Source organism: Scyliorhinus canicula, chromosome 3, assembly GCF_902713615.1.
Source record: "Scyliorhinus canicula chromosome 3, sScyCan1.1, whole genome shotgun sequence".
NCBI classification, from domain to species: Eukaryota; Metazoa; Chordata; class Chondrichthyes; order Carcharhiniformes; family Scyliorhinidae; genus Scyliorhinus; species Scyliorhinus canicula.
In genome coordinates this window covers 157,496,478-157,522,311 of record NC_052148.1, presented here as the reverse complement: position 1 = coordinate 157,522,311, position 25,834 = coordinate 157,496,478, and the positions used below count along the sequence as shown (strand labels likewise).

General features: G+C 50.3%; 1 protein-coding gene across 1 annotated transcript in view; it reads left to right on the top strand.

The window, feature by feature from the left end:
* LOC119963044 overlaps nt 1–25,834 on the top strand; it is a 146,287-nt gene that overhangs the window by 119,319 nt on the left and 1,134 nt on the right. Inside the window, exons 19-22 of the mRNA XM_038791554.1 lie at nt 14,220–14,338; nt 18,336–18,471; nt 20,004–20,086; nt 21,809–21,956. Of these exons, the coding sequence (XP_038647482.1) occupies nt 14,220–14,338; nt 18,336–18,471; nt 20,004–20,086; nt 21,809–21,956 (486 nt within the window). The remainder of the gene's footprint in view (nt 1–14,219; nt 14,339–18,335; nt 18,472–20,003; nt 20,087–21,808; nt 21,957–25,834) is intronic.

Below are 25,834 nucleotides of genomic sequence, written 5' to 3'. Positions count from 1 at the left end.
GCCGTTTGGTTGTTTGCCGGGCACCTCGCCAGCCACCCCACCCACCGGGGGTGGAGACCGAGGACCACACCCACGGCAGCCCCCGATGAGGGGTGTGCCATGGAACGGTGGCCCTGGCGGGAGGGACAGGCAACAGGTGCGGACGCACTGACTGGGCGGGGGTGGGGGAACATGCGTGGCTGGGGCGCACGGTGCCAATCGGGGTGACCATGTAGGCCATAGCACCTGGTTGTGGATGGGTGTATGTGCCATGATCACATATTGTTTCCCCTCATCCCCTGCAGATCATAAAGTTTGGCCACCACCCAGCAACGTTGGCCGCTGATGCTGGGGCCACTGCCCTGCATGCCGCCCTGTGGGAGCATGAGCGGGGGCAGCTCAGAGAGGAGGCGGAGGCCACAGCAGAGAAGCAGGCCGCAGAGGGGCAGGTGCCAGCCACTCAGGCTGCAGGTCCGCCTACTCGACAGGCCAAGGAGGAGGGACAAGACGAGGGGGAGTCATAGGAAGACGATGACAATGAGGAGGAGGAGGGGGAGATGTTACTGCGGAGGCGCTTGGTGAGGCCCCGTGTGTACCAGTGCCACATGTCCTTCCAGGAACACCCAGACAGGGCATGCAAGAGGAGACAGCCGATGAGCCGGGAAACCGTGGCTCACATATGCCACATGATGGCACATTTGGCACCGCGTGGGACTGGGGGAGGACACACTCTCCCGGTGACCATCAAGTTTACGGTCACCCTAAACATCTATGCCACGGGTTCGTTCCAGTCGTCGAGTGGGGACCAGTCCGGCATCTCCCAGGCGTCGGTGCACAGATGCATCGTGCCGTGACTGACACCCTGAATGCCCTTGCGGACCGCTACATATAATTCCCCGTGGACCGCGCCCACCAGGATGCCCAGGCGCGGGTTTCACCACCGTCGCAAGGTTGCCCATGGTCCAGGGGGTGATCGATGGGGTGCACGTAGCCCTGCAGCCACCATCGTATAACAGGCCGATGTTCATGAACAGGAAGGGTTACCACTCCATGAACATGCAGTTGGTCTGTGACCACCAGGTGAAGATCTTGCACGGCTGCGCCTAGTACCTGGGCAGCGTGCATGACTCTTTCATGCTGGCGCAATCATTCATCCCTGGTATGGTCGAGGGACACCCCCCCCCCACGGCTGCAAGGCTGGTTGGTGGGCGACAGGGGTTACCTGTTGCGGTCTTAGTTGATGACGCATATACAGAGGCCACAGACCGATGCGGTGACCCGCTACAATGAGGCCCACTGTGCGACCAGGGGTGTGGTCGAGGGGTGCTTTGGGGTCCTGTAAATACGCTTCAGGTTGCTGGACCGTTCTGGAGGGGCTCTCCAGTATAACTCGAGGAGGTTTGGCCGCATCGTTGTGGTCTGCTGCGTCCTCTACAATATAGAGGTATGGAGGTAGAAGAGGAGAAGGGAACAGGCGGAACATGGGGTTGAACATGGGTGGGAGGCCGCACTACCCCACCGGCAGGGTCAGCGAGCACGGGATGAGTTAATAGCCGCACGTTTTACCAACTAGGTGGGGGGGGGGGGGGGTTCTCTGATGCGCAGGGACACGGACACCACAAAACGGCACCACCTCACCACCGACCAGAGTCACCTGCCCCACCACCAACTCCCCTCCCTCCCACACCATCGCAACACCCGCATGCACACCACCCCTCAATTACACATCCACCTGCGGAACATCGAGCTGGGGACACAGGGTTGCCAGTGACAGCGGGACTGGTCCATGGCATGGAGGATGATAACAGCCCGTTCTGCAATGAGCTCTGATCTCCAAATCAATACCCAATGTCTGACTCATGCACACACTAAAACACTCCACCTTTTAGCTGGGGGCGGGGTAGTGTGGACGTCCAGTGGGGGGGGTTACTGGAGCTGCACGGCAAGTCCACCAGTATTCAATGTTCCATCACCCCCTCCGCCACAGTGGCACTAATCTCCCTCCCCACCCCCGCACACATCGAACAGCACAGATCAGCTTCCATCGGTGATAAAATGTGTTTAATTTGTAAAGTTATACACATGTGCCCTAGCCCCAATAACTGAAGTGTGCCCTGCACCTGTGCAAACTTACTAAGTGTCTAACTTACGGGCCCTATCACTACGTCTACATGGTTCCCCAGACGGCTCAAGGAGTGGAGGTGGACTGCTGTGACACTGTTGGTGCACGTTTCCAGGGACTGCCCAGCCTGGATGTGGCTGGCTGCTCCTTGGGTGCCCCGGCTGGCGTGGTGCCGCCCTGCTCTGCCCATTGCCCACCAGATGCACCAGGGACGGTAGGGGGTGGGGGAGTCCAAGGTGATGCGGTGTTCCAGGTCCTCCCGTGCAGGAGTCACCGGTAAGGTGCCCAGCACCTCCTCCTCCCTCGAGATGCCCAATGGCCCCCAGGCCTCTCCATGGGACGCAGGTGCGAGCGGAGCCCTCCCCCAAGGCACCCCCGATAACTGCCGCTGCCAGTCACGGAGGCCTGCAATAGTATCGACCAGGTCTGAACGTTAGCGGCTATGGAGCTCAGGGAGTGGGCCATGCCTGACTGGGATTGTGACACCTCCCTCTGGGATTGTGAGACCTTCCTCTGGGACTGCACCATCTCCCTCTGGAACTGCACCATCTCCCTCTGGAACTGCACCATCTCCCTCTGGAACTGCACCATCTCCCTCTGGAACTGCACCATCTCCCTCTGGAACTGCACCATCTCCCTCTGGGACTGCACCATCTCCCTCTGGGACTGCACCATCTCCCTCTGGAACTGCACCATCTCCCTCTGGAACTGCACCATCTCCCTCTGGGACTGCACCATCTCCCTCTGGGACTGCACCATCTCCCTCTGGAACTGCACCATCTCCCTCTGGGACTGCACCATCTCCCTCTGGAACTGCACCATCTCCCTCTGGGTCTGTACGACGCCGGCCAGCACTTGGTCAATGGCGTGGATGTTGTCAGCCATGGCCTGCTGGGACTGGGCCATCACCTGAGCAATGCCGCCGATGCTCTCAGCCATGGCCTGCTGAAAATGGGCCACAGTGTGGAGCGCCGCTGCAATCTGCAGATGGCTCTGGCACATGGTTGCCTGTGAGTGGGCAGCCTCGTCCTCGGTCACGACCCCGCCTGTACAGATAGCCCCATGCCTGTCATAACCTGACCCATGTCTGACACCTTCGCCCCATTGTCTCCACCGCGGACGCCACCTGTGTGGTTTCGGCCTGGGTGACACGCATGACCGGCACCACTCCCTGCTCCTGCACGTGGTTGAACTCTTCCACCTGCGTCTGCAGGTGCTGCAAGTCGGACGTCAGCCGATTGTCTGGTCCCTGGGTCGCTGACTGCATCAGATCAATGGATGGGAGTGAAAATTCCAGGAACCCGGGACCCGTCTGGGCGACAGCTGGTTGCTGGGGCCGGCTGCCCCCCGACCATCCGCCCCCTCGACTGCTTCTACCTCCACCTGCTGAATTGGAGCGGCTGTGTGGTGCGCACCAGTATGTGTCGCAGGAGCTTCGTCACTAAAGATCTCAACCGAGGTGATAGTCTCTGCGATGGTGGAGGATGTGGGTGATAGCAGTGCTGGAAAGTCATCATCGGACCTGAAATCCGGCATCTCCTGTGTTGTTGTGTGCTGTCTGTTGGATTCCTGTTTGTCCGTCACCTGTGTGTCCCTCCCCTGTGTCATTGTGTACTGTGTGTCCGTCCCTCTGTTTTTGTCCCCTGTGGAGATATGTCCTATGTAGATGTGTCCTGGCTCGTGTCGGACGCAAGGCTGTTGAGGTGGCTGCACTCCCCATCGATGCTTGCGTCCCTGGGGGGCACCGGCCCTGGCACTGGCTGGGGGTGGGGGACACCGGATGTGCCTGGAACATCGCTGGCTGGTCCTGTAAGAGACAAGGCAGCATATATGGTTAGACAGAGGAGGGGATGTGTTGTGGTGAAGGGGTGGGGTGGGCTGAGGGAGTGGGGTGGCCTGAGGGATTGGTGTGAGGGGGGTGGGCTGAGGGGGTGGGGGTTGGCACAACTGTGTTGTGAAGGGCCATGGCCAGGCAGAGGGGCTTTCTCACTTGGTGGCCCGGACCCGAACTCGGCAACCTCCCGCTCCTTGGACCCGCCAACTATGTCAAGTGCCCTCTGCTCGGGCACAGTGAGGGGAGACAATTCAGGCGCTACATCCCCGGTCTTCTCCCCTCCCTGCGGTTATGGGCGGACCTCTCCTGGTGGGGGTGGGGAGCACACAAACATCAACAGTGTTAGACGGTCCGACACATGCGGCTCATCGATTGGGTCTGTGATGGCCTTGGTGCACAGGGCATGGATGGGTGTAGCCATGTGGGTCAGGGCAGGAGTGGGACCGTCCCACTATGGGGGAGGGGCTCACGTGTGGGGTAGAGGGGGGGGGGGGGGGGGCTCACGTGTGGGGTAGAGGGGTTGGTGCCAGGGACACAGTGCTGAGTACTAACCCTGGCTGACCCGAGTAGGTCGTGCAGCTTCTTTCGGCACTGTTCACCTCTCCTGGCAACTGGCCCGATAGCACTGACGGCCTCGACCACCTCTGCTCACGAACGGCAGATGATGGTGGCTGGTGTCCTGTGGCCGGGTCCGGGGTGCAGAACCCGCCCCCCCCCCACCCCTCCTCTGCTCTGCGGTATCTAGGAGGGTGTCTAGTTCTCCCTCAAAATCACGGCGCTGCACGGCGGGCGGCCATCTTCCCTGCGACAGATGTGTGATCGGGGAGATCTTTTTTAAGGCGCCACGCCGTCGCATCAATGTCGCGACGTCGAGTATTGGCGGTGGCTCCCTCGGGAGCTTTCTGCGGCACCTGTGCTGGCCCCTTGTGTGTCGCTGAATCAATTGACCTGGGGGCCCACTGACGCCGTCATAAACTCTACGGTCTTTACAACGGCGTCAACACTTAGCTCCATCATCTAGAATCCAGCGCCAGATTCTCCATCCATGAGGAAACATGCTTCAGGCAACCCAGTACTGAGAATTCACCCCACTGTGTACAGTATTCACTTGAGAGGCAGTTCATAGAAGGTTTACTGGACTCATTCCTGGAATGATGGAATTGTCTTATAAATAAAGGTTGTACAGGTTAGGCTTATACCCATTGGGGTTTAGAAGAATGAGAGGTGATCTCATTTTTAAAAAAAAGATCCTGAGGGGACTTGATTGGGTGGATACCCAGATGTTTAGAGATGAGGAGAAACGTTTTTCCCAAAGGGTCGTTGATGTGTGGAATTCGCTTCCTCAGAAAATAATGGAGGCTGTGTCTTTAAATGTATTCAAGACTGAGTTAGAAAGATTTTTGTTAACATAGAACATACAGTGCAGAAGGAGGCCATTTGGCCCATCAAGTCTGCACCGACCCACTTAAGCCCTCACTTCCACCCTATCCCCATAACCCAATAGTAAGGGCAATTTAGCATGGTCAACCTACCTAATCTGCTCCTCTTTGGACTGTGGGAGGAAACCGGAGCACCCGGAGGGAACCCACACAGACACGGGGAGAACGTGCAGACTCCGCACAGACAGTGACCCAGTGGGAATTGAACCTGGGACCCTGGCACTGTGAAGCCACAGTGCGATCCACTTGCTTAAGCAAGGGAATCCAGAGTTATTGGAGGGGGGCCAGACAGGAACATGGATCTGAGACCACAACTGAATAGCCATGGTCTTATTAAATGGTGGAGCAGACTTGAAGGGCCAAATGGCCCACTCTTGCACTCATGTTTCTATGCGTGTAAGAGTGTATGCCAGGGGGACTTCCGGTGGCTGTGATGGAGTAGGAAGCCACACATTTGGGAGCTCCCGTTTTAAACGGAATTTTCGGCTCTTTTTAGAGCCCAAAACGGAAATTTTTCGACGTCTCCCGGAGGGGGAAGGTGTGCTGAACGACTTTCCCCGCAGTCCATGACTCGAACTCGGAGTGGAAAGGGGGAAAAAGCAGCAGCAGCTCCCCAGAAAAAACGGGGGAAGGGATCCAAGATGGCCACCGGCAGAGCTCCAGAGGAGTGGAAACAGTGGGCCCAGGAGCAATTGGCTGCTCTTCTGTGCTGCTTCACAGACTTCAAGGCTGAGGTACTGAGCTCTCTGCAGGAAACAAGCAGAAGGCTGTCGGAGATTCAGACCACCCAGGATGCTGCCATCAAGGAGTTGCAGACGCAGGCCACTGAACGAGAGGAGGAGGCCGTGGTCCTCGTGAGTAAGGTGGAGGGGCACGAGGCACTCCACAAGAAGTGGCAGGAACGCTTCGAGGAGCTTGATCACCGCATGAGGCGGAAAAACCTGTGGATCTTGGGCCTTGTGGAGGGGCTGGAGGGGTCGGACCTGACAACCTATGTGGCTATAATGCTGAACTCGTTAGTGGGGGCCGGGTCTTTCCATCTGCCCTTGGAGCTGGAGGGAGCACACAGAGTGCCGGCCAGGAGGCCTAAGGAAAATGAACCCCCGCGTGTGGTGCTGGTGAGCTTCCACCGGTTCAGTGATCGGGAGTGTGTGCTGCGCTGGGCCAAGAAGGTGAAGAGCAGCAAGTGGAAGAATGGGGTAGTACGGATCTACCAGGATTGGAATGCGGAGGTGGCTAAGCGGCGGTCCGGATTTAATTGGATAAAGATAAAGTTCGGAATGTTGCAGCCCGCGCACCTGTGGGTAACTTATTCGGACCGGCATTATTATTTTGATTCCCCGGAGGAGGCGTGGGCCTTCGTGCAGACGGAGAAACCGGACTTGAACTCTGGATTTGTGGTTGCGGGGTCGGTTGTATTATTTTAGCTCTGGATTCTGCTGTTGCTGTGTTCTCTTTTTTTTTGTTTGTACTTTTGCAATTTTGATATGGTTATTTATGGGGGTGTTGTTCTGCTATGTTTTTATTTCTGCTGTGGGGCATTGGTTGAGTTGTGTATCTTGCGGGGAGGGTTGGGGGGTTTGTTGTATTCTATGTCGGGTTGGGGGTATGGAGTGAGGCTGGTATTTGAGAGCTGCGTCAGAAGGGTGTGGTGGGGCAGTGCGAAAGCGCGGGCTTTCCTCTGGTTTCCCGCGCTGCGGGGCTGGGGGGCGGAGATGGTGACGGGGGAGGCGGGGCCTTAACTGGTTCTTCCCCGCGCTGGAGCGGTGCCTGGAGGAGGGACAGGATGGGGGATGATCCCACTTTTGGAGGGGTCGGGTTATTGGCGGGAGTTTCCGGGGTCAGCAGAAGTTAGCTGACCCACGGAAGTACAATGGAGGACGGTTCGCGGCTGGGAGGGTTCCTAGCCTGGGGGGGAAGGGAGGGGGGAAAGGGGAATACCGGTTTGCTGCTGGTAGGGTCAGGAAGGAGCTGGTGGGGGCTGGGGGGACAGAGGTGAGGTGTTGTCGCTGTGGGGACTGGGTCGGGCAGGGGGTGCTGGCCTGGGGCGGGCAGTTGACGGGCTATGGCTAGTCGACGGGGGAGGGGGGCGGGACGCCCTCTGATCCGGTTGGTCACCTGGAATGTGAGAGGGTTGAATGGGCCGGTGAAGCGGTCGAGGGTACTGGCTCATCTGAAGGGGCTAAAGGCAGATGTGGCAATGCTTCAGGAGACCCACCTGAAGGTGACGGACCAGGTCCGCCTGACGAAGGGATGGGTGGGGCAGGTTTTCCACTCTGGGTTGGATGTGAAGAACCGGGGAGTGGCGATTCTGGTGGGGAAAAATGTGTTGTTTGAGGCATCGGAGGTGGTGGCGGATAAGGGGGGTAGATATGTTATGGTTAGGGGCAGGCTACAAGGAGAGAAGGTGGTACTGGCTAGTGTGTATGCCCCAAATTGGGACGATGCGGGCTTTATGAGGCGGATGTTGGGACGGGTCCCGGATCTGGAGGCGGGAGGTCTGATCATGGGGGGGGACTTTAATACGGTGTTGGATCCTTCACTGGATCGGTCCAGCTCTAGGATGGGTAGGAGGCCGGCGGCGGCCAAGGTACTGAGAGGGTTTATGGATCAGATGGGTGGGGTGGATCCATGGAGGTTTGTGAGGCCGAGGGCACGCGAGTACTCTTTCTTCTCCCACGTACGTAGAGTCTACTCTCGGATAGATTTCTTCGTGGTGAGTAGGGGACTGATTCCGAGAGTGGAGGAGGCCGAATATTCGGCCATTGCAATCTCCGACCACGCTCCGCATTGGATAGAGTTGGAGATGGGGGAGGTGCGGGACCAGCGTCCGTTGTGGCGGTTGGATGTGGGGTTGTTGGCGGAGGAGGAGGTGTGTAGGAGGGTCCGGGCAAGTATTGAGGGGTACCTCGAGGTGAATGATACGGGGGAGGTCCAGGTGGGGATGGTCTGGGAAGCCCTGAAGGCAGTGATTCGTGGGGAGCTGATATCCATCCGGGCACACAGGGAGAGGAGCGAGAGGAGTGAGAGGGATAGACTGGTGGGAAAGATGCTGGAGGTGGACAGGAGGTATGCAGAGGCACCAGAGGAGGGACTGTTGGGGAGAGGCGCAGCCTGCAGGCTAAATTTGATTTGCTGACCACTAGAAAGGCGGAGGCACAAGGGGCAGTGTACGAACATGGTGAAAAGGCGAGTAGGATGTTGGCTCATCAGCTCCGTAAGCGGGATGCGGCTAAGGAAATTGCTGGAGTGAGAGACAAGAGTGGGAATGTGGTGCGGAAGGGGGTAGAGGTCAATGAGGTCTTCAAGGACTTTTACGGGGAACTGTACCGGTCGGAGCCAACGGGGGAGAGGAGGGGAATTGAGCGGTTCCTTGACGGGCTTTCTTTCCCGAAGGTGCAGGAGGAGAAGGTGGAGGAGTTGGGTGCGCCGATTGAGCTGGAGGAGCTAGTTAAGGGGATCGGGCAGATGCAGTCAGGGAAGGCACCGGGGCCGGATGGGTTCCCGGTGGAATTTTATCAAAAGTTTGTGGACCTAGTGGGCCCCTTGCTGGTGCGGACACTCAATGAAGCGTGGGAAGGGGGGACTTTGCCCCCGACAATGTCGCGGGCGCTGATCTCGTTAATTTTAAAGAGGGACAAGGACCCCCAGCAGTGTTGTTCATTCAGGCCCATATCTCTCCTCAACGTGGATGCTATGGTCCTGGCAAAAATCCTGGCCACCAGGATAGAGGACTGTGTGCCAGGGGCTGTGCACGAGGACCAGACAGGTTTCGTGAATGGAAGGCAGCTGAACACGAATGTGCGGAGATTGTTGAATGTCATCATGATGCCGGCGATTGAGGGGGAGGCAGAGATAGTGGTGGCGCTGGATGCAGAGAAGGCCTTCGATAGAGTGGAGTGGGGGTACCTATGGGAGGTGTTGGGGAGGTTTGGATTTGGTGAAGGGTTCATTAGATGGGTAAGGCTGCTATATGAGGCCCCAATGGCGTGCGTGGCCACGAATAGGAGGAGGTCGGAGTACTTTACCGGCTTTACCGAGGGACCAGGCAGGGTTGCCCCCTGTCCCCCTTGTTGTTTGCACTGGCAATCGAGCCGCTGGCGATGGCGTTGAGGGATTCAGATAGGTGGAGAGGCTTGGTGCGAGGTGGAGAGGAACATAGGGTGTTGTTGTATGCCGATGACCTGTTACTGTATGTGGCGGACCCGGTGGGAGGGATGCCGGGAGTGATGGAGTTGCTAGCTGAGTTTGGGACCTTTTCAGGTTATAAATTAAATTTAGGCAAGAGTGAGGTGTTTGTGGTGCACCCTGGAGACCAGGAGGAAGGAATTGGTAGGCTCCCACTTAGGCGGGAAGGTGAGAGCTTTAGGTACCTGGGGGTGCAGGTGGCCAGGGACTGGGGGACTCTTCACAAACATAACTTCACCAGACTTGTAGATCAGATGGAGGAGGAGTTCAAGAGGTGGGACATGCTGCCATTATCGTTGGCGGGGAGGGTACAGTCCATCAACATGATGGTGCTTCCGAGGTTCTTGTTCCTCTTTTAGTGCCTGCCCATCTTTATCCCCAGGGCCTTTTTTAGGAGAGTGACTAGCAGTATTTTGAGCTTTTTGTGGGCACATGGGACTCCGAGAGTGAAGAGGGTGTTCCTGGAGCGAGGGAGGGATAGAGGCGGACTGGCGCTGCCCAACCTTCTGGGGTACTATTGGGCGGCCAATGTGTCAATGGTGCGTAAATGGGTGATGGAGGGGGGAGGGGCGGCGTGGAAAAGAATGGAGATGGCGTCATGTAGAGGTACGAGCCTGGGTGCCATGGCACCCGTTGCCGCTCTCCCCTAAGAGGTTTACCACGAGCCCGGTGGTGGCAGCGACCCTAAGAATCTGGGGACAGTGGAGATGGCATGGGGGGGGAAACAGGGGGCTCGATGGAGGCTCCACTGCGTGGCAACCATCGGTTCATCCCGGGGAACAGGGATGGGGGATTTAGGGGGTGGCAAAGGGCGGGCATCAGCAAATTGAGGGACCTGTTTATTGGCGGGAGGTTTGTGGGCCTGGGGAAACTGGAAGATATATTTGGCCTTCCCCAAGGGAACATGTTCAGATACTTGCAGGTAAAGGCGTTTGCTAGGCGACAGGTAGAGGGATTCCCTCTGCTGCCCTCGTGGGGGACGATGGACAGAGTGCTTTCGGGGGTGTGGGTCGGAGAGGGGAAGGTGTCTGTCATCTATAAGGTAATGCAGGAGGTGGAGGATGCGTCAGTGGAGGAGCTGAAGGCTAAATGGGAGGAGGAACTCGGGGAGCAGATAGAGGACAGGACTTGGGCGGATGCCTTGGAGAGGGTCAACTCTTCCTCTTCATGTGCGAGGCTTAGCCTCATCCAATTTAAGGTGCTGCACCGGGCCCACATGTCCGGGACTAGGATGAGTAGGTTCTTTGGGGGTGAGGACAGGTGCACCAGATGTTCGGGGAGCCCAGCGAATCACGCCCATATGTTCTGGGCATGCCCAGCACTGGAAGAATTCTGGAAGGGGGTGGCGGGGACGGTGTCGAGGGTGGTTGGATCCAGGGTCAAACCAGGGTGGGGACTCGCGATTTTTGGAGTTGCGGTAGAGCCGGGAGTGCAGGAGGCGAAAGAGGCCGGTGTCCTGGCCTTTGCGTCCCTAGTAGCCCGACGAAGGATTCTGCTACAGTGGAAGGATGCACGGCCCCCAAGTGTGGAGACCTGGATCAGTGACATGGCGGGATTTATAAAATTGGAAAGGGTCAAATTTGCCCTGAGAGGATCAATACAAGGGTTCTATAAACGATAGCAGCCTTTTCTGCACTTCCTGGCTCAAAGATAGGTATCTTGGTCAATAGCAGCAGCAACCCGGGGGGGGGGGGGGGGGGGGGGGGGGGGGGGCATTGTTTCATATTGTAGGGTCTATTCTGTAACTTTATATTGTGTTAATTTGCGTTGTTGGTAAAATGATGTGTTGTTCATGGAGGTGAGACGAATGTTTATGATTGTTAATATTATTGTTATTTTCGGTATTTTACTATGGTGCGCTATTGTTGTATAAATTCAACATTTTTCAATAAAAATTATTTTTTTTAAAAAAGTGTATGCCAGGAGTAGCACCAGGTATAATTATTGCGTCCATTCTTTAAAACTACAATACTTGTGCATACTGAAGAATGCAGCCACATGCTTTGGACAATCCTAAGCATCCCAGCAACCAACCAATGGAGGAGATGAAAGCTGTGCAGCTCAGTTGTGAAAGTTAGTGGGCAAGTAAACAATTAATAGGAGGAGAAGGCTCCATGAACACCCCATCCTCAATGATGGCAGAATCCAGCATGTGAGTTCAAAATCCAAGACTGAAATATTTTCAACCATACTTAGCCAGAAGGACTGAGTGGCTAATCCATTCAGCCTCCTCTTGAGGTTTCCAGCATCACAGAAGCTGGTCTTTAACCATTTCAATTCACTGTCTGTGTGTTAAGAAATGTCTGAGTGCATTATATGAAGGCTATGCCTGATAACATCTGAAAACTTGAGTTCCAGAACTAGCTGTGCCTCTAGCCAAGCTGTTTTACCTGTTCATAAAAAGTAGGACACATCCAATCTGGTGAGATACGGTCTTGTCGGTCTCCTCTCTAACATCAGCAAAGTAATGGAAGGTGTCATTGACATAAAACAGCACTTACCCACTAATGTTCAGCTTAGATTTTGCCAGGACCACTCAGCTCCAGATTCCATTCCAGCCTTAGTCCAAATCTGGAGAAAGAGCTCAATCCCAGAGGTGAGGTGAGAAGGACTGCCCTTGACATCTAGGCAGTGTTTGAGAATGTCTGGCATTATGGCATACCAGTAAAACTGAAGTTAATGGGAATCAGGAGAAAGCTGTTCACTGGTTGAAGTCATATCGAATACAAGATGATTGTGGTTGTGATGCAGATTTATGCAAGAGATCCTCAGGATATTAAATGAGGAATTATCATAGGCCTATCTTCAGTTGCTTCACCAATGACTTTCCCTCCATCATAAGGTCAGATTTGGGGGTGTTCGTTTATGATTTCATAACTTTCAGTTCCATTTGGAACTCCTTGTGCCTGCATTCAGCAATCCCTGAATAACATTTAGGCCTGCCTGACAAGTGGCAAAGTAACATTCCTGCCACACAAGTGCCAGACAATGATCTTCTCCAAAGAGTGTGTCTAACCACCTCCCTATGACATTCAATGGCAATACCATTGACAAATCAACGCCCCTCATCTGAGAGGATACCTTTTACCAGAAACATAACAAAATTATAAATACTGTAGTTACAAGAGCGGGTCACAGGATGTGTATTTTGTGCTGACTCTGCAAAGTGCGTCCACCATTGACAATGCACAAGGCAGGAATCTGATGGAATTCTGTCTCCTTGTGTGGATGGGTGCAACTCCCAACAACACTTAAGGAGCTCAGCATAATCAAGGACAAAGCAGCCTGCTGGATTGTCATCCATGTGTCCTCTAAACTGCTTGCCAACCAATGTATTTCCAGGCTGTCTGTGCATAAGCCAGTCCCTTTACCTTAAAGAAATTGCTTGTGCACTCAAAACAAAATTGCAGGGATTGTTGATTGATACCACAGTCACTATCTTAAACTTTCACTTCCTTCATCTCCAGTGAGCTGTGTGCACAATGTATATCATGCGTAAGATACATAGACATAGAATTTACAGTGCAGAAGGAGGCCATTCGGCCCATCGAGTCTGCACTGGCCCTTGGAAAGCGCACTCCACTAAAGCCCACACCTCCGCCCCATACCCGTAACCCAACAGCCCCACCCAACCCCTTTGAACACTGGGCAATTTAGCATGGCCAATCCAACGAACCTGCATGCCCTAAGGCTGTGGGAGGAAACCAGAGCACCTGGAGGAAACACACGCAGACACAAGGAGAACCTGCAGACTCCGCACAGTCACCCAAGCCGGGAATTGAACCTGGGAGCTTGGAGCTGTGAAGCGACAGTGCTAACCACTGTGCTACCATGCTGTCCAGATATTGCAGCAATGCGCCCAATTTTTCAGCAGCACCTCACAAAACTGCAACCTCTGCTATCTACAAAAACAAGGGCAACAAGCACACTGCTATCCCTCAAGTTCCCCTCCAATTCACATACCATCCTGACTTGGACATATAACTCCATCCCTTCATCATCACTGTGTCAAAATCCAGGAATTCCTTGCCGAACAGCACTGTACTTTCACCACACACACCGCAGTGGTTCAAGAAGGTGGCTCACCACCATCTTACTCAAAGATAATTAGAAATGGGCAATACTGGCTTCCCCAGAGACCCATGAATGAGTAAAAAAAATTATGTGACTTTCCTTTCCCCAAGTGCTTCCACACTGTGGCTTTCATTTGACCTTCATTTCTATCCTTTCTACCCCACAAATCCTCTATCATGATCTAAAGGCACATCTCATGTACAACCAACCTCTGGCCATTACTTTGCCCAACCTAGTTTATTCACTGACTCCAGCACAAATGGAGCAGTACTGTTTGAGTGTCACCATCATGTCAAAAAAAGGAATAAAGGACTAGTTCCTCCAGACTTCTTACATTGTCATACATCAGAAAAGATCATGATGTCCATCATGCTTGTCCTCACCAGCCGACAATTCAACCTTGTACTGTTCACAAACTATCTGGCAACACTTTGCAGTAACAGGATAATCTGCCTGTATGTTTGCTAACGATGGAGCAATGTACATTCTAGTTGTATTTCTTCTTCTTTCAGCAGACGGAGTATTTCTTTTAACCGTTGCCGTATCATTTCCCATAAGTTGTTTTGGCTCTTTTTACCTACAGGAAACTGCCATTGGTGATTTTAGTAAATTTCTTTCCCAACATTTTGAAAAAGACACTGACAAAATGCAAAGTCTTGTAAGGTTGGTAGCTGAAAAGGAATTGGATGCTGGTATTGACTGGTAAGTGCCTTTAAAAAATTTTAAATTAAATATCTGTAACATTTTGAACACAGTCAAATTGATGGTGAAATTACCACTCATTCAGATATTTTCCTGCTCCTGCTCTTCCTCTTATTAGGGGCAAACATGGTAGTGATAGATCCCATTTTTTCAGTATTATGGCAGTATCATTGTCTACACAATAGGTTGGAGCTAGTGTGATTGAAGTATAATTGGGGGATGATTAATATCCCATCAACATTCCAGTTATGATTAGCTTACTGAAAAGCTATTTGACTTCCTATTATCACTGGGCCGACAGGTATTGTAGCCACTGTCCTTTAAATCTCTCCTGGTGAAATGGTGAGGGGCAGTAACTTTGTACCTGGGAGACCTGAATGGCAATAAGTAATTTCCCAGAGTTAATGGGCAAAATTCTCTGCCACCCGTCGCCAGTAGTGGGGTTCCCAATGTGGCGGAGAATTGGGCGTCGGGGAAAAAAATGGATGCTCCGGCTGTCTGCTGGCAGCAGGATCGAGGTTCGTGCCCGCACACCAGTGGGAGGAGGATGCAAATGAGTCTTAATGACCCAAATTGCATCCACTTAACAGGCTGGGGACCATATTCTCCCGCGTGATTCTCTGGTCCTCTGTGCTGGGAATCACTCCAGGTATTGGCCCCAAAGTCCATCTGAGGGCCACCCTCTCCCCCCACACAATGCCAGAACTGCCCACCCCACCCCCACCAGACCACCCCTTCCCACAGCCATCCCAGAGACACCCTAAATAGAGACCCCCAGACAGTCCCCTAAATAGGGGATCCCCCAGAGACGCCCTAAAGAAAGGGACCCACAGATACTCTTAAAAAGTGGGACCCCCAGAGACTCCTTAAATAGGCAGATCCCCACCGACAATCCCTAAAGGAAGGGACCCCTCCCGAGATCCCCTCACAGACCCAAGAGAAATGAGACCCCTGTCTGCAAGCCCCCATGAAAACAGAGAGACCTGTTAGGAAGGCCCCCACAGAAAAGAGACCCACTGTCTGGAAGCTAGAGTGAAAAACAATTACTGCTGTAACACTCACCTGGGCAATACACCTGTTGGCTCAGATTGAGGAAGCACACATGTCAATTCCTGGAAAGAGAAAGCAGTGACCTATGTTTAAACTTCAGATCCTTGAGTGGCGAGCCACACATTTGACAGCTTCCACACACACACAGCTGTGAACCTTGCTTCATTTACCTTCCTTCATGGTTCAATAACTCTGAAGTGATCTGACCAGTGTTTACAAACATCAACCACTTCAAAGAGAGTTAAGTGCATTCCCATCGCCTCCTTCACTCGAGTGATTTTGAAGTACTCAACTGGAAATTGACAGCACTTTAGTGACTGGTCTAGTCTCGGATCCAGAACCGTGTTAAACCCACCCCCCATAATCAGCTGGTACGAGTCCAGGTCCGGAATTTTCCCCAGCCCCCCCCTGGCAAATGCAACACCATCCCAGTTTGGGGAGTATATATTCACCAACAATGCAGCCATTCCCTCCAGCTTCCCACTGACCACAATAAATCTACCCCCCGGGTCTGCCTCTATCCTTCCCACCTCGAATGCCACCTTTTTATTAACCAGAATTGCCACCCCCCTTGTGTTAAAGTCTAATCCTGAATGAAACACCCTTCTTCAGTCTGTCTTGGTCTCGCAGCTTCAAGTGCGTCTCTTGCAACATAGCCACGTCCGCCTTCAGTTGCCTCAAGTGTGTGAACACACGGGCTCTTTTGAACGGCCTCCCCCCATCTCCCCTCCCACGTTAATTTTGAGCTCACCCCCCACTTTGCTTCCGTGGACTAGCCCTCCCAACTAGCCTGGCAGCTCCCGACCCGGCGTCTAGCATCCTACCACCTGCTGGTTCCCCTCCACCCCACTCGTTTCCAGGACAATGGCAAAAAGACAAACAAACAATTGCTCCCAAGATCCAAGCACAAAGGCTCACCCCATATCCCTTAATAAAATCTTATCCAGTCAAACGTCTTCGAACAGAGCCAGATGGAACAAATCGAGGAGAAAAAAAGGAAAAAGGAATTATACATGCAGAATCTCAAACAACTTTTTGTAATTTAATTTGCGATGTTCAAAGTTAAAAGACTAAGGTTTTTACAAGACAAAACATCACTTCTAACTCAGTTCTCCACAGTCAAGGTTCAAGGTCCTTGTTTTCCCATCAGGTTATTGTCCTTCATAAAGTCCGTCACGTCCCCCGGCAAGCCAAAGTACAGCTTCCGACCCTCGTAGGTCACCCATAGACCGTATAGACGGGCCGGGTAAAGCAGTCCAAACTTTATTTGCTTCTTATACAGGGCCACCTAAAACTCGCCCTCTTCTTTGCGAGTTCTGCTCCCTAGTCCAGGTACACCGGATCTCAGCATCTTCCCACATGCACCGTTTCGTCTGCCTGGCCCATCTCATGATATGTTCCTTATCTAGGAACCAATGCAGTCGTACCACCATCACCCTCAGGGGCTCACGGCCCTGGGGCTTACGCATAAACGCTCTATGGGCCCGGTCCACCTCCAATGGCTTGCGGAACGCACCCTTCCCTATCAGCTTCTCCAGCATCTTCCCCACATACGCACTGGCATCCGATCCTTCCTTCCCCTCTAGCAGACCAACGATCTGGATATTGTGTCTCCGAGCGTGGTTCTCCAGGTCCTCCACTTTCTCCAGCAGTCGTTTCTGTTGGTTCTGTAGCATCCCGATCTCCGCTGCCAGCGAGGTGGACTGCTCTTCTTGTTCCGCCGCCAGCTCCTCCAGCCTCTGGATCGCCTGTCCCTGGGTCAATCTCTCCTCCACACGGTCGACCACCGCCCTAATCAAATCCACCGCCAGGTTCTCCGCACACTCCTTGCGATGTTGAGTGAACTTCTCAGTCAAGAAGTTCACCAACTGGTCCATCGATCATTGAGCTGGCGAGGTCAGACCCTGCGTCCCTGCCATTGCCTCCTTCGAACTCTAGCCCTCGCTTCCAACCCACTTTTGATTCCTCCTTTTTCGATTTTCTCCTGGTCGCAGCTCCAAAACCAGTGGTCACCTCCTTCTCTTCTCACTTTTACACCTTTGTTTTTGAAAAATCCCTGTGGAAATCCAGCTTAAAAGCCACAGAAAAACCACCAAGGGCGGGAGCAGCCAAATGTGCGACCTTTCACTCCATGGCCACCACCGGAAGTCTTATAGAACATTTTTAATGCACTCAAGATATCCAAATCACTTAACAGCCAATAAATGACTTTTTAAGTAAAGCTGTAGTTGGAACGTATAAAATGCAATAGACAATTTGCCAACATTATGGTCCTCAAAACAGCAATGAGATAAATGAACTGATAATCTGTTGGAGTGGGTGTTTGTCAGCTTGTGACTAGAATGAACACATCAACACTAAATTGATGCTACTTTTAAGTGGGACATGCAAAATGAGGCTTAAGCAATTTTCATTTCAACAATTCCTTTGAACAAAATAGGATAGTCACCTGCCTTTAAATGGTACTCACAATGTTGCTTCACAGCGCCAGGGTCCCAGGTTCCATTCCCGGCTTGGGTCACTCGGTGCAGAATTTGCACAATCTCCCCGTGTATGCGTGGGTTTCCTCCGGGTGCTCCAGTTTCCTCCCACAAGTCCCGAAAGATGTGCTGCTAGGTAATTTGGACATTCTGAATTCTCCCTCTGTATATCCGAACAGGCGCCGGAATGTGGCGACTAGGGTCTTTTCACAGTAACTTCATTGCAGTGTTAATGTAAGCTTACTTGTGACAATAAAGATTATTATTATAAAATCATTATGTAGGAGTAGTAGTGGCACTGGCCATTTACCTTTATGCTGGAGTTTCTACATTTACAATGTCTGACAGTTATCGATTAATGCCGAGAGAAATGTTGCATTGTTCACCTTTCTGCTGATCTATTCCATATTTCTTTTGTAGCACTTCCTGAACCTGTGTACTCTGTATCATAACTATTCTTTTCAAAGGTATATGGGCAAGAAAAGACTTCCATTTAATGGAACAAAGCTACAAAAGTTGTTCAATGAAGCACTCGTACTATCTCTGAAATACCTTTTAAAGAAAGTTTATGGTATGAAAAGTATTGAAGAAGCGAAAGAAAGGGTATTTAGTTCTTTTATTTTGCACATATTGAATGTATTAGTATGTCACAATCTGTTTTGATTATTTCACTTTAGGTATCCGTTATTATATTGATCCATATTTGTAAATATAACCAAATCTCCAGTTTTGTTATGAATTATTTATGCATTTATTCAATCCTTACTCCAATTGTTTTGAAGTAACCTATGTATTGCTTTTCCTCGTTTTCCCATTTATCTCCTTGATGCCACTTGTGCTTTCCATGGCTGTTGTTTTAAAAGTCTATTTCAAAGTTTATCGTCCCCATTCCTTCTGCAGATCCCATCCTCTTCCAAATCCCAAAATGACTCAATTCTCCCCGCATCCTGATCAAGGAAACTGAGGCCAATTGTTTCTTTTTCTCAGTTATTGGTTTCTATGTAAATCCTAACACAGAGCATAGTCACAAACCGTTGATCCTGGCCTTACTCACTTGTGATCAGTGACTTACCCAGTGTTCTCTCTGTACATTGCTCCAAAGGATGAATATTTGACCTGGCACCTAGCTGCTTCAAGGTGATGTTTGTCTCGCAGAACACTGATGAGAACTGGATTCTTTCACTTGGGATAATGCTCTTTTCGTAAAATAGGCCGAGCACGACCACAGGGGCATGGCTATACAAGGTCATGATAAAATTCTTCTAGCTAGTTGTTAAAGACGGAGATCAGAAGCAAATCTTTATGCAGTTTCAGAATTATTCACAATGTGAGACACTACAAATGGCTAGTTTCTAACTCTACAACCCACCAGAGGCAATGGCGTAGTGGTATTGTCACTGGACTAGTAACCCAGAGATCCAGCATAATAATGCTCTGGGGATCATGGTTCGAATCCCACCATGGCAGATGGTAAAAATTTGAATTTAAGTAAAATCTGTAGTTAAAAAGTTTAATGATGATCATGAAACCATTGTCGTTAAAAAGCCCATCTTGTTCCCTAATGCCCTTCAGGGAAGGTAATCTATCAACCTTACCTGCTCGGGCCTATATGTGACTCAAGATCCCCAGCAGTGTGGTTGACTCTTAAATGCCCTTGGGGAAGAGCAATAAATACTGGTCCAGCCAGCGATGCCCACATCCCATGAAGGAATATTTTAAAAAGTCTCTTTATATTCTTTTGACAAATAAACTAATTGAAATCCCCTTAAAGGTGCAACCAATTTATATGTGCACAATTATCCAATGGGTGCTTTCCACCAAGTGTACACTTAACCTTAATTCAAACAATTAATAGTGGAGGCTGTATCATTGAATACGTTCCAGGCTAAGGTAGACTCTTGATCTCCAAGGGCAGGCAGTAAAGTGGAGTTAGTGAAGGCTTTTATCAGATCAGACATGATCAGATCTCATTGAATGGTCAAGCAGGCTTAATGGGCTGAATGGCCTCTTCATACTTCTCTTTATGATCTTTTGAGTGTCAGTGAGATGAAACCTTTACCAGTAAAGTAAGGGCTCTGAATATTTTCTTTGTACAACATGTTCTATTGGAAATCCAACTCTTATTGTTTATTCAGGTGTCCAAAGACCTTAAGACAACAGTATTAGAAGCAGCCAATGACTTTGAGTACAAGCTTAAACACGACCTTCATGACGCAAGGTAAAAATCTAAAACCATAAGGTAATTACATAGAAAGCTATATTCAACTCCTTACCTCATTCATTTGAAAAATTAACTCTGGACACTGCCTTCAACCATCCCTTACTTTACCAGATTTTCACAGGAAAGCTCTGGTCCCAGTAATTGAGTCTCACATATTTGCAGCATAGTTCGGAAAATCTCATTTTTTTCCTGTGAGAACCATTAGGAGCTGGTGAACTGTGTAACAAGGAATTGCCAAATCCTTATATGAAAGAGAAAATGTTGGAAAACCTCAGCTGGTCTGGCAGCATCTGTAGGGAGAGAAAAGAACTAATGTTTCGAGTCAGATGACTCTTTGTCAAAACTATGACAAAGAGTCATCGGACTCGAAACGTTAGCTCTTTTCTCTCCCTACAGATGCTGTCAGAACTGCTGAGGTTTTCCAGCATTTTCTCTTTCGTTTCAGATTCCAGCATCCGCAGTAACTTGCTTATATTTTTTGCCAAATCCTTATTGTGTCTAGAAGAGGGGTGATCATGATACAGAGGAGACAAGCATAGCATTTTGTCCCTGACCATCAATACTAATCAGAAGCTGAATTGGACGAGTCACAGCAACATCTTGACTACAAGAGTACATAACGGCTGGTTACTCTACAACATTCTGATCCCTCAAAACTTATTCACCATTGGGAAAGTTTTTATTTCTTTCAAGATCTATTTTATCTATTATTGTGCCATGGAACTGGCTAATTGCATCATATCAACTATGTTTTATTGCAACAGCACTCATAAATGCATGAGGGGTAAGATTTATGGTACTCTAAAGTCTACTCCACATTGGTAAGATTATAGAAACAAAACTGGATGCTGGAAATCTGAAATAAAAAGAAAAAATGCTGGAAATATTCCAGCACGTCAGGCAGCATCTGTGGAAAGAGAAGCTGATTTAACATTTCGAGTCTATATGACTCTTCAGAGTCGAAATGTTCTCTCTCCACAGATACTGCCTGACCTGCTGAGTCTTTCCAGCATATTCTCTTTCCATTGGTAGGTATGCCCTGACAATTTCAATTTACAAATTCCCAATCTCATTGGTAAATGCTGCAAGCTATCGAGCTGAACAGAGATTCAGGTGAACACTGAAAATAAGAATGTCCATTGTTCTCAATTAAACCCTTGAAAACCTTGCTCGGCATTACATTTTCCATCTCACTTCATACATGTCATCTGAGTAATCGTGGATATTTCAAGATGAAACCTAAAAAAAACCCCAAAACTACAACACTGTTAATTCATTAGTTTGTTTGTAGTTATACATTTTCAAAACAGTCAGAGGGAATTGTGTTGTATTTTGTGCTCTACTTTAATCATGGACGTGATCTACTGACAGTTCACGACGGATATTCCGGTCCCGTGCCGGTGCACGGGTTTCCCGGTGACGAGGGGTGCAGTCATCAGGAAATCCTGTTGACAATGGCGAGGTCGGTAAATCCCCCTGATGGGCCGCCTCTGCCGCCAAAAAACACGCAACGGCTGGCCGGTAAATCCTACCCCATAATTTAAACTATCTTTTAAATAACTTTGCCAAAGAACCTGCCTTGACATAAATCAAAATTAAATAACACCCGGCTGGCCCCACTTCAGTTTACTCACTAACCAATATAATGAAATTATGTTCTGTAATGCTCTCGTTTTGTTATGTAAAATGTGCTAACGATGAACTACTTTTACACTTTAGATGGAAATCCTTCGCAGGAAGGATGAAGACCCGAGGCGCAAATCCCAAGCCAAGAATATGGCAGCTGGTGACCACAGCGCTGAAAAACGAATTCAAAAGAAATGAAATTGAAAAGTTTAAGTCTAGCGTTGGCGATATGATCAAAATGGTATGTTAGAATTTCATGAGTTGAAATTTCGACTTGGTAGAAACAGTCTAACTCTAGCTGCGTGTGGTAATCAAGGAAACAAACATCAAACAATTTCATTTGAAATTATGTGTGCAATTGATTTCTGATAGGGCTCATTCCTTTACTTCGATATCCATCCTCAATTTCAAGTGAATTAATGCTTAATTAAAATCTCCATATGGCAGATGAAGTAAAACTTGATGTTTTTTCCCCCCCAAAATGTACCTTATTTCTAACATTTTTTAAAGTAAATAACATGCCCAAAATTGACATTACATAAGGTGCAAAGCAAATCAGTTACTTCCAACCTGTAAGTTACTTACTACATTTCCAGTTAATATAGTTACAAGCTTTATTGCATGACAAAGATGAGGTTTTGTCCAGTTTCCATCTCCTCAATGTACAATGGCAGAAAGGCCTTGAATGGCTGAAAGATGTATCCTGTGTTTCTGTGATAGGTTTTTCTGTTTTGATGAACATATGTATAGTAATTATGCTGAAAGGAAAGCGACCAAATGTATGCTCTGAAAAACCACCAGAAAACTAAATGTAAATAATTATTTGTAAAAGTTAATAGAATAGGATGATTTTAAAGAGAGAATGCACAAAAAGGCTGTTAAATGCACAGCTTTTCACTCCAGCTCAGGGAGTGAATGGCATTTGACTTCACACTTCAAATTCCAGTGCCCGCGATTTCAATTGCGAGAGCCTCACGGTAGCATGGTGGTTAGCATCAATGCTTCACAGCTCCAGGGTCCCAGGTTCGATTCCCGGCTGGGTCACTGTCTGTGTGGAGTCTGCACGTCCTCCCTGTGTGTGCGTGGGTTTCCTCCGGGTGCTCCGGTTTCCTCCCACAGTCCAAAGATGTGCGGGTTAGGTGGATTGGCCATGCTAAATTGCCCGTAGTGTAAGGTTAATGGGGGGATTGTTGGGTTATGGGTATACGGGTTACGTGGGTTTAAGTAGGGTGATCATTGCTCGGCACAACATCGAGGGCCGAAGGGCCTGTTCTGTGCTGTACTGTTCTATTCTAATTATGCTCTGGAAATTCCTCCCTAGACCCCGCCAACTTTCCCCTTCTTCCTTATAACCTTTGAACATTTTTCTGACTTTTTTCACAGATGTTACATTTGCAAAGAGAATATAAATTAAACAGCATAGAGATACTATTGAGTTTTTTGTTTAAAGCACAAAAGAGTAGCAATAGTAATTGTGGGTCTGTCACTTTGGGCACGACTCTCGGAAAAAATTTCTAATTTCATTTCTGGCGGTCTTTTCAGGGAGCTTCCTGCCGGCTTTGCTGGAAAGTTCTCCACCGCAGTCCAATGACACTTTAGTCACTTTTTTGGGCGCTGGGGAGCTTCTCACTGGTTTAGTCCACACATAGTGCACGAACCTCTGGCCAAGCTGCGCCAGAAAAGTATCTCGCCGTGGCGCAGTGTGGTTGGGATCTACCCGGCTCCCAACGACTCACAAAATTCAACGCAATCTCGCGACGCATTGCAAGGGGAATTCTGCCAACAATGGATGGGATTGCCTTTTGGTAAATCTGCATGTTAGAGCGAGGCAGTAAGACTCACTCTAATATGCAGATTCCCGAGGTAATCCCTCCGCTTCGTGGACATCGGGCAAGTGCCATTTTGTACTGGTCCAGATGGACACCAGACAGAACACCACACGTGGGGGTCTCCAACGGGATTGGAGGCCCTCAGCTCCATGGCCTTTGAGCATCTAGGACTGCTGGTGCCACCTGGGTACCATGGCAGTGCCAGCCTGCCACACTAACAGTGCCATCTGGGTGCCAGCCTGGCACTGTCGAGGTTTCCTGATGAGCAGCCAGCTGGCAGGGGCACTGCCAGGGTACCAGGTTGGCACTGCCAAGGTGCCAAGATGGCATTTTCTACGCATGCGTGATCGGATGGGGGTTGCCCGCTGTGGGTGTTGAGGGTGCATGGGGGATGGCAGGGAAGCAGGAGACCACCCCATGCTGCGTTCGGGCTGGGACGGAGGGAGGGGGGGGGGGAAGAGGTCGGGATTCTTTTTGGGGCCTCGGAGATTGGGATGCAATTTTTAAATGACGTCCCGATATCTTGCAACAATGAGGAGTTCTGGCGAGCAGAGCTCCCCACTGTACAAAATGGGGCTATGTGCGGCCTCGTCCGCATGTTCTTCGTTCAGGCCCCTTATTCAAAGCAAGTGGCGTTGAATAGCCATGTGTTTCTCAGCACTGCGAGTGCCGGAAACACGTTGCTAAACATGGACACACGGGGACTTTGTTCCCCTTTGGGAAGATCACACCTTTAGAATTTTTTTCAGCGCTGTGGAGCTGAACTCACAGATTGGGCCACCATTTTGAAAAGGGATCCCGATCGCTAGATGAGCATGTGGGTCCCCCACACTCATGGGCACTACCCCACACCCCCCAAGTGAGGACACTCCACTATGGGGTCGCTTACAGCGGCCCCTCCCTTCAATGACCCCCACCCGTCTACACCCAACCACCCAGAGGCCCCTACTTTACCTGCCCTGCACACCCACATCTTTCAAACTCCCCCTCCACCCTCCTTTCATCAGCATGGCCCACTTGGAAGTGGCAACCTTGCCCTGCCACCGTGGCATCCGGACAGTGCCACCCGGGCACCTTGGCAGTGCCAAGGTGCCAGCTGGACAGTGCCTAGGTGTCCACATTCCAGGGGGCCACCCTGCACTGATCTGACTGCCCAGGGGCCTCCAATGTCCTGGGAGACCCTCCGAGGTGACTTTCCACCTGGTCCACATTCTTGTGGATCAGTACTGACTGGGGCCGGACTGCAGCCTCGCTGGGGAGGCCGGAGAATTGAGGAAGGCTGGTGTAGACTGGGTAGGTAGGCCATAAATAGATTTAAGACCAACTTCTACGAGCGCCGTTTTGTCCGGCCCCTTTAGGGCAGAGTTCCGATTCCAACGCTTCGGGGGACTTGGGTGAATCCTGCGAGGCACGGAGGCTGCCAGGAGGCCCACAGGAGGTCTCTCCCGGGATTCTCTTCTCCAGCCGCGTTGTGCTCTCGCTCGAATGCAACACGGCCAGCGAATTGAGCCTTTTGTGGCAAGAAATTGTTTTTATGCAGGTTTTGGTATGCAGTGGCGGATTGCTAAAATATTACAACCCTATTTCAAACAGCCTCAAAAATATTATTCAGGTGATGGGATTTTTCTTTAGTTTTGGTGGATCTTTTCCTGTCAAATTGACCAAAATTACATGCGATATAGATGACAGAAAAGGCCGAAGTGTCATGTTGGACTCAGAATGTTAACTCTGTTTCTGTCTCCACAGATGCTGCCAGACCCCCTGAGTATATCCAGTGATTTTCTGATTTTTATTTCCGATTTTATTTCCGATTCAGTGGCTGGTTTAGCACAGGGCTAAATCGCTGGCTTTGAAAGCAGACCAAGGCAGGCCAGCAGCATGGTTCAATTCCTGTAACAGCCTCCCCGAACAGGCGCAGGAATGTGGCGACTAGGGGCTTTTCACAGTAACTTCATTTGAAGCCTACTTGTGACAATAAACGATTTTCATTTAATTTCATTTCCACCATCTGCGGTAGTTTGCTTTTATTATACAAGAATAGGTCATTCAGCCCAACTCCACATGTAGGGTTTTATGCTCCACAGGAGCCTCCTTTTATCTTTCGACATCTAACTAATCCTTCCCAACTTCATCTTCTAGGATAGATGTCTCTAATAACATAGATTTTAAATGTTACGTTTTCCTGCTTGCAACATAATTTTTAAAAATGTATTTGTTGTATATGAATGTCCATTCCTAACTTCCCTTAAAATGGACATACCCCAGGGGTTGTATTTGATTAAGTGAAAAA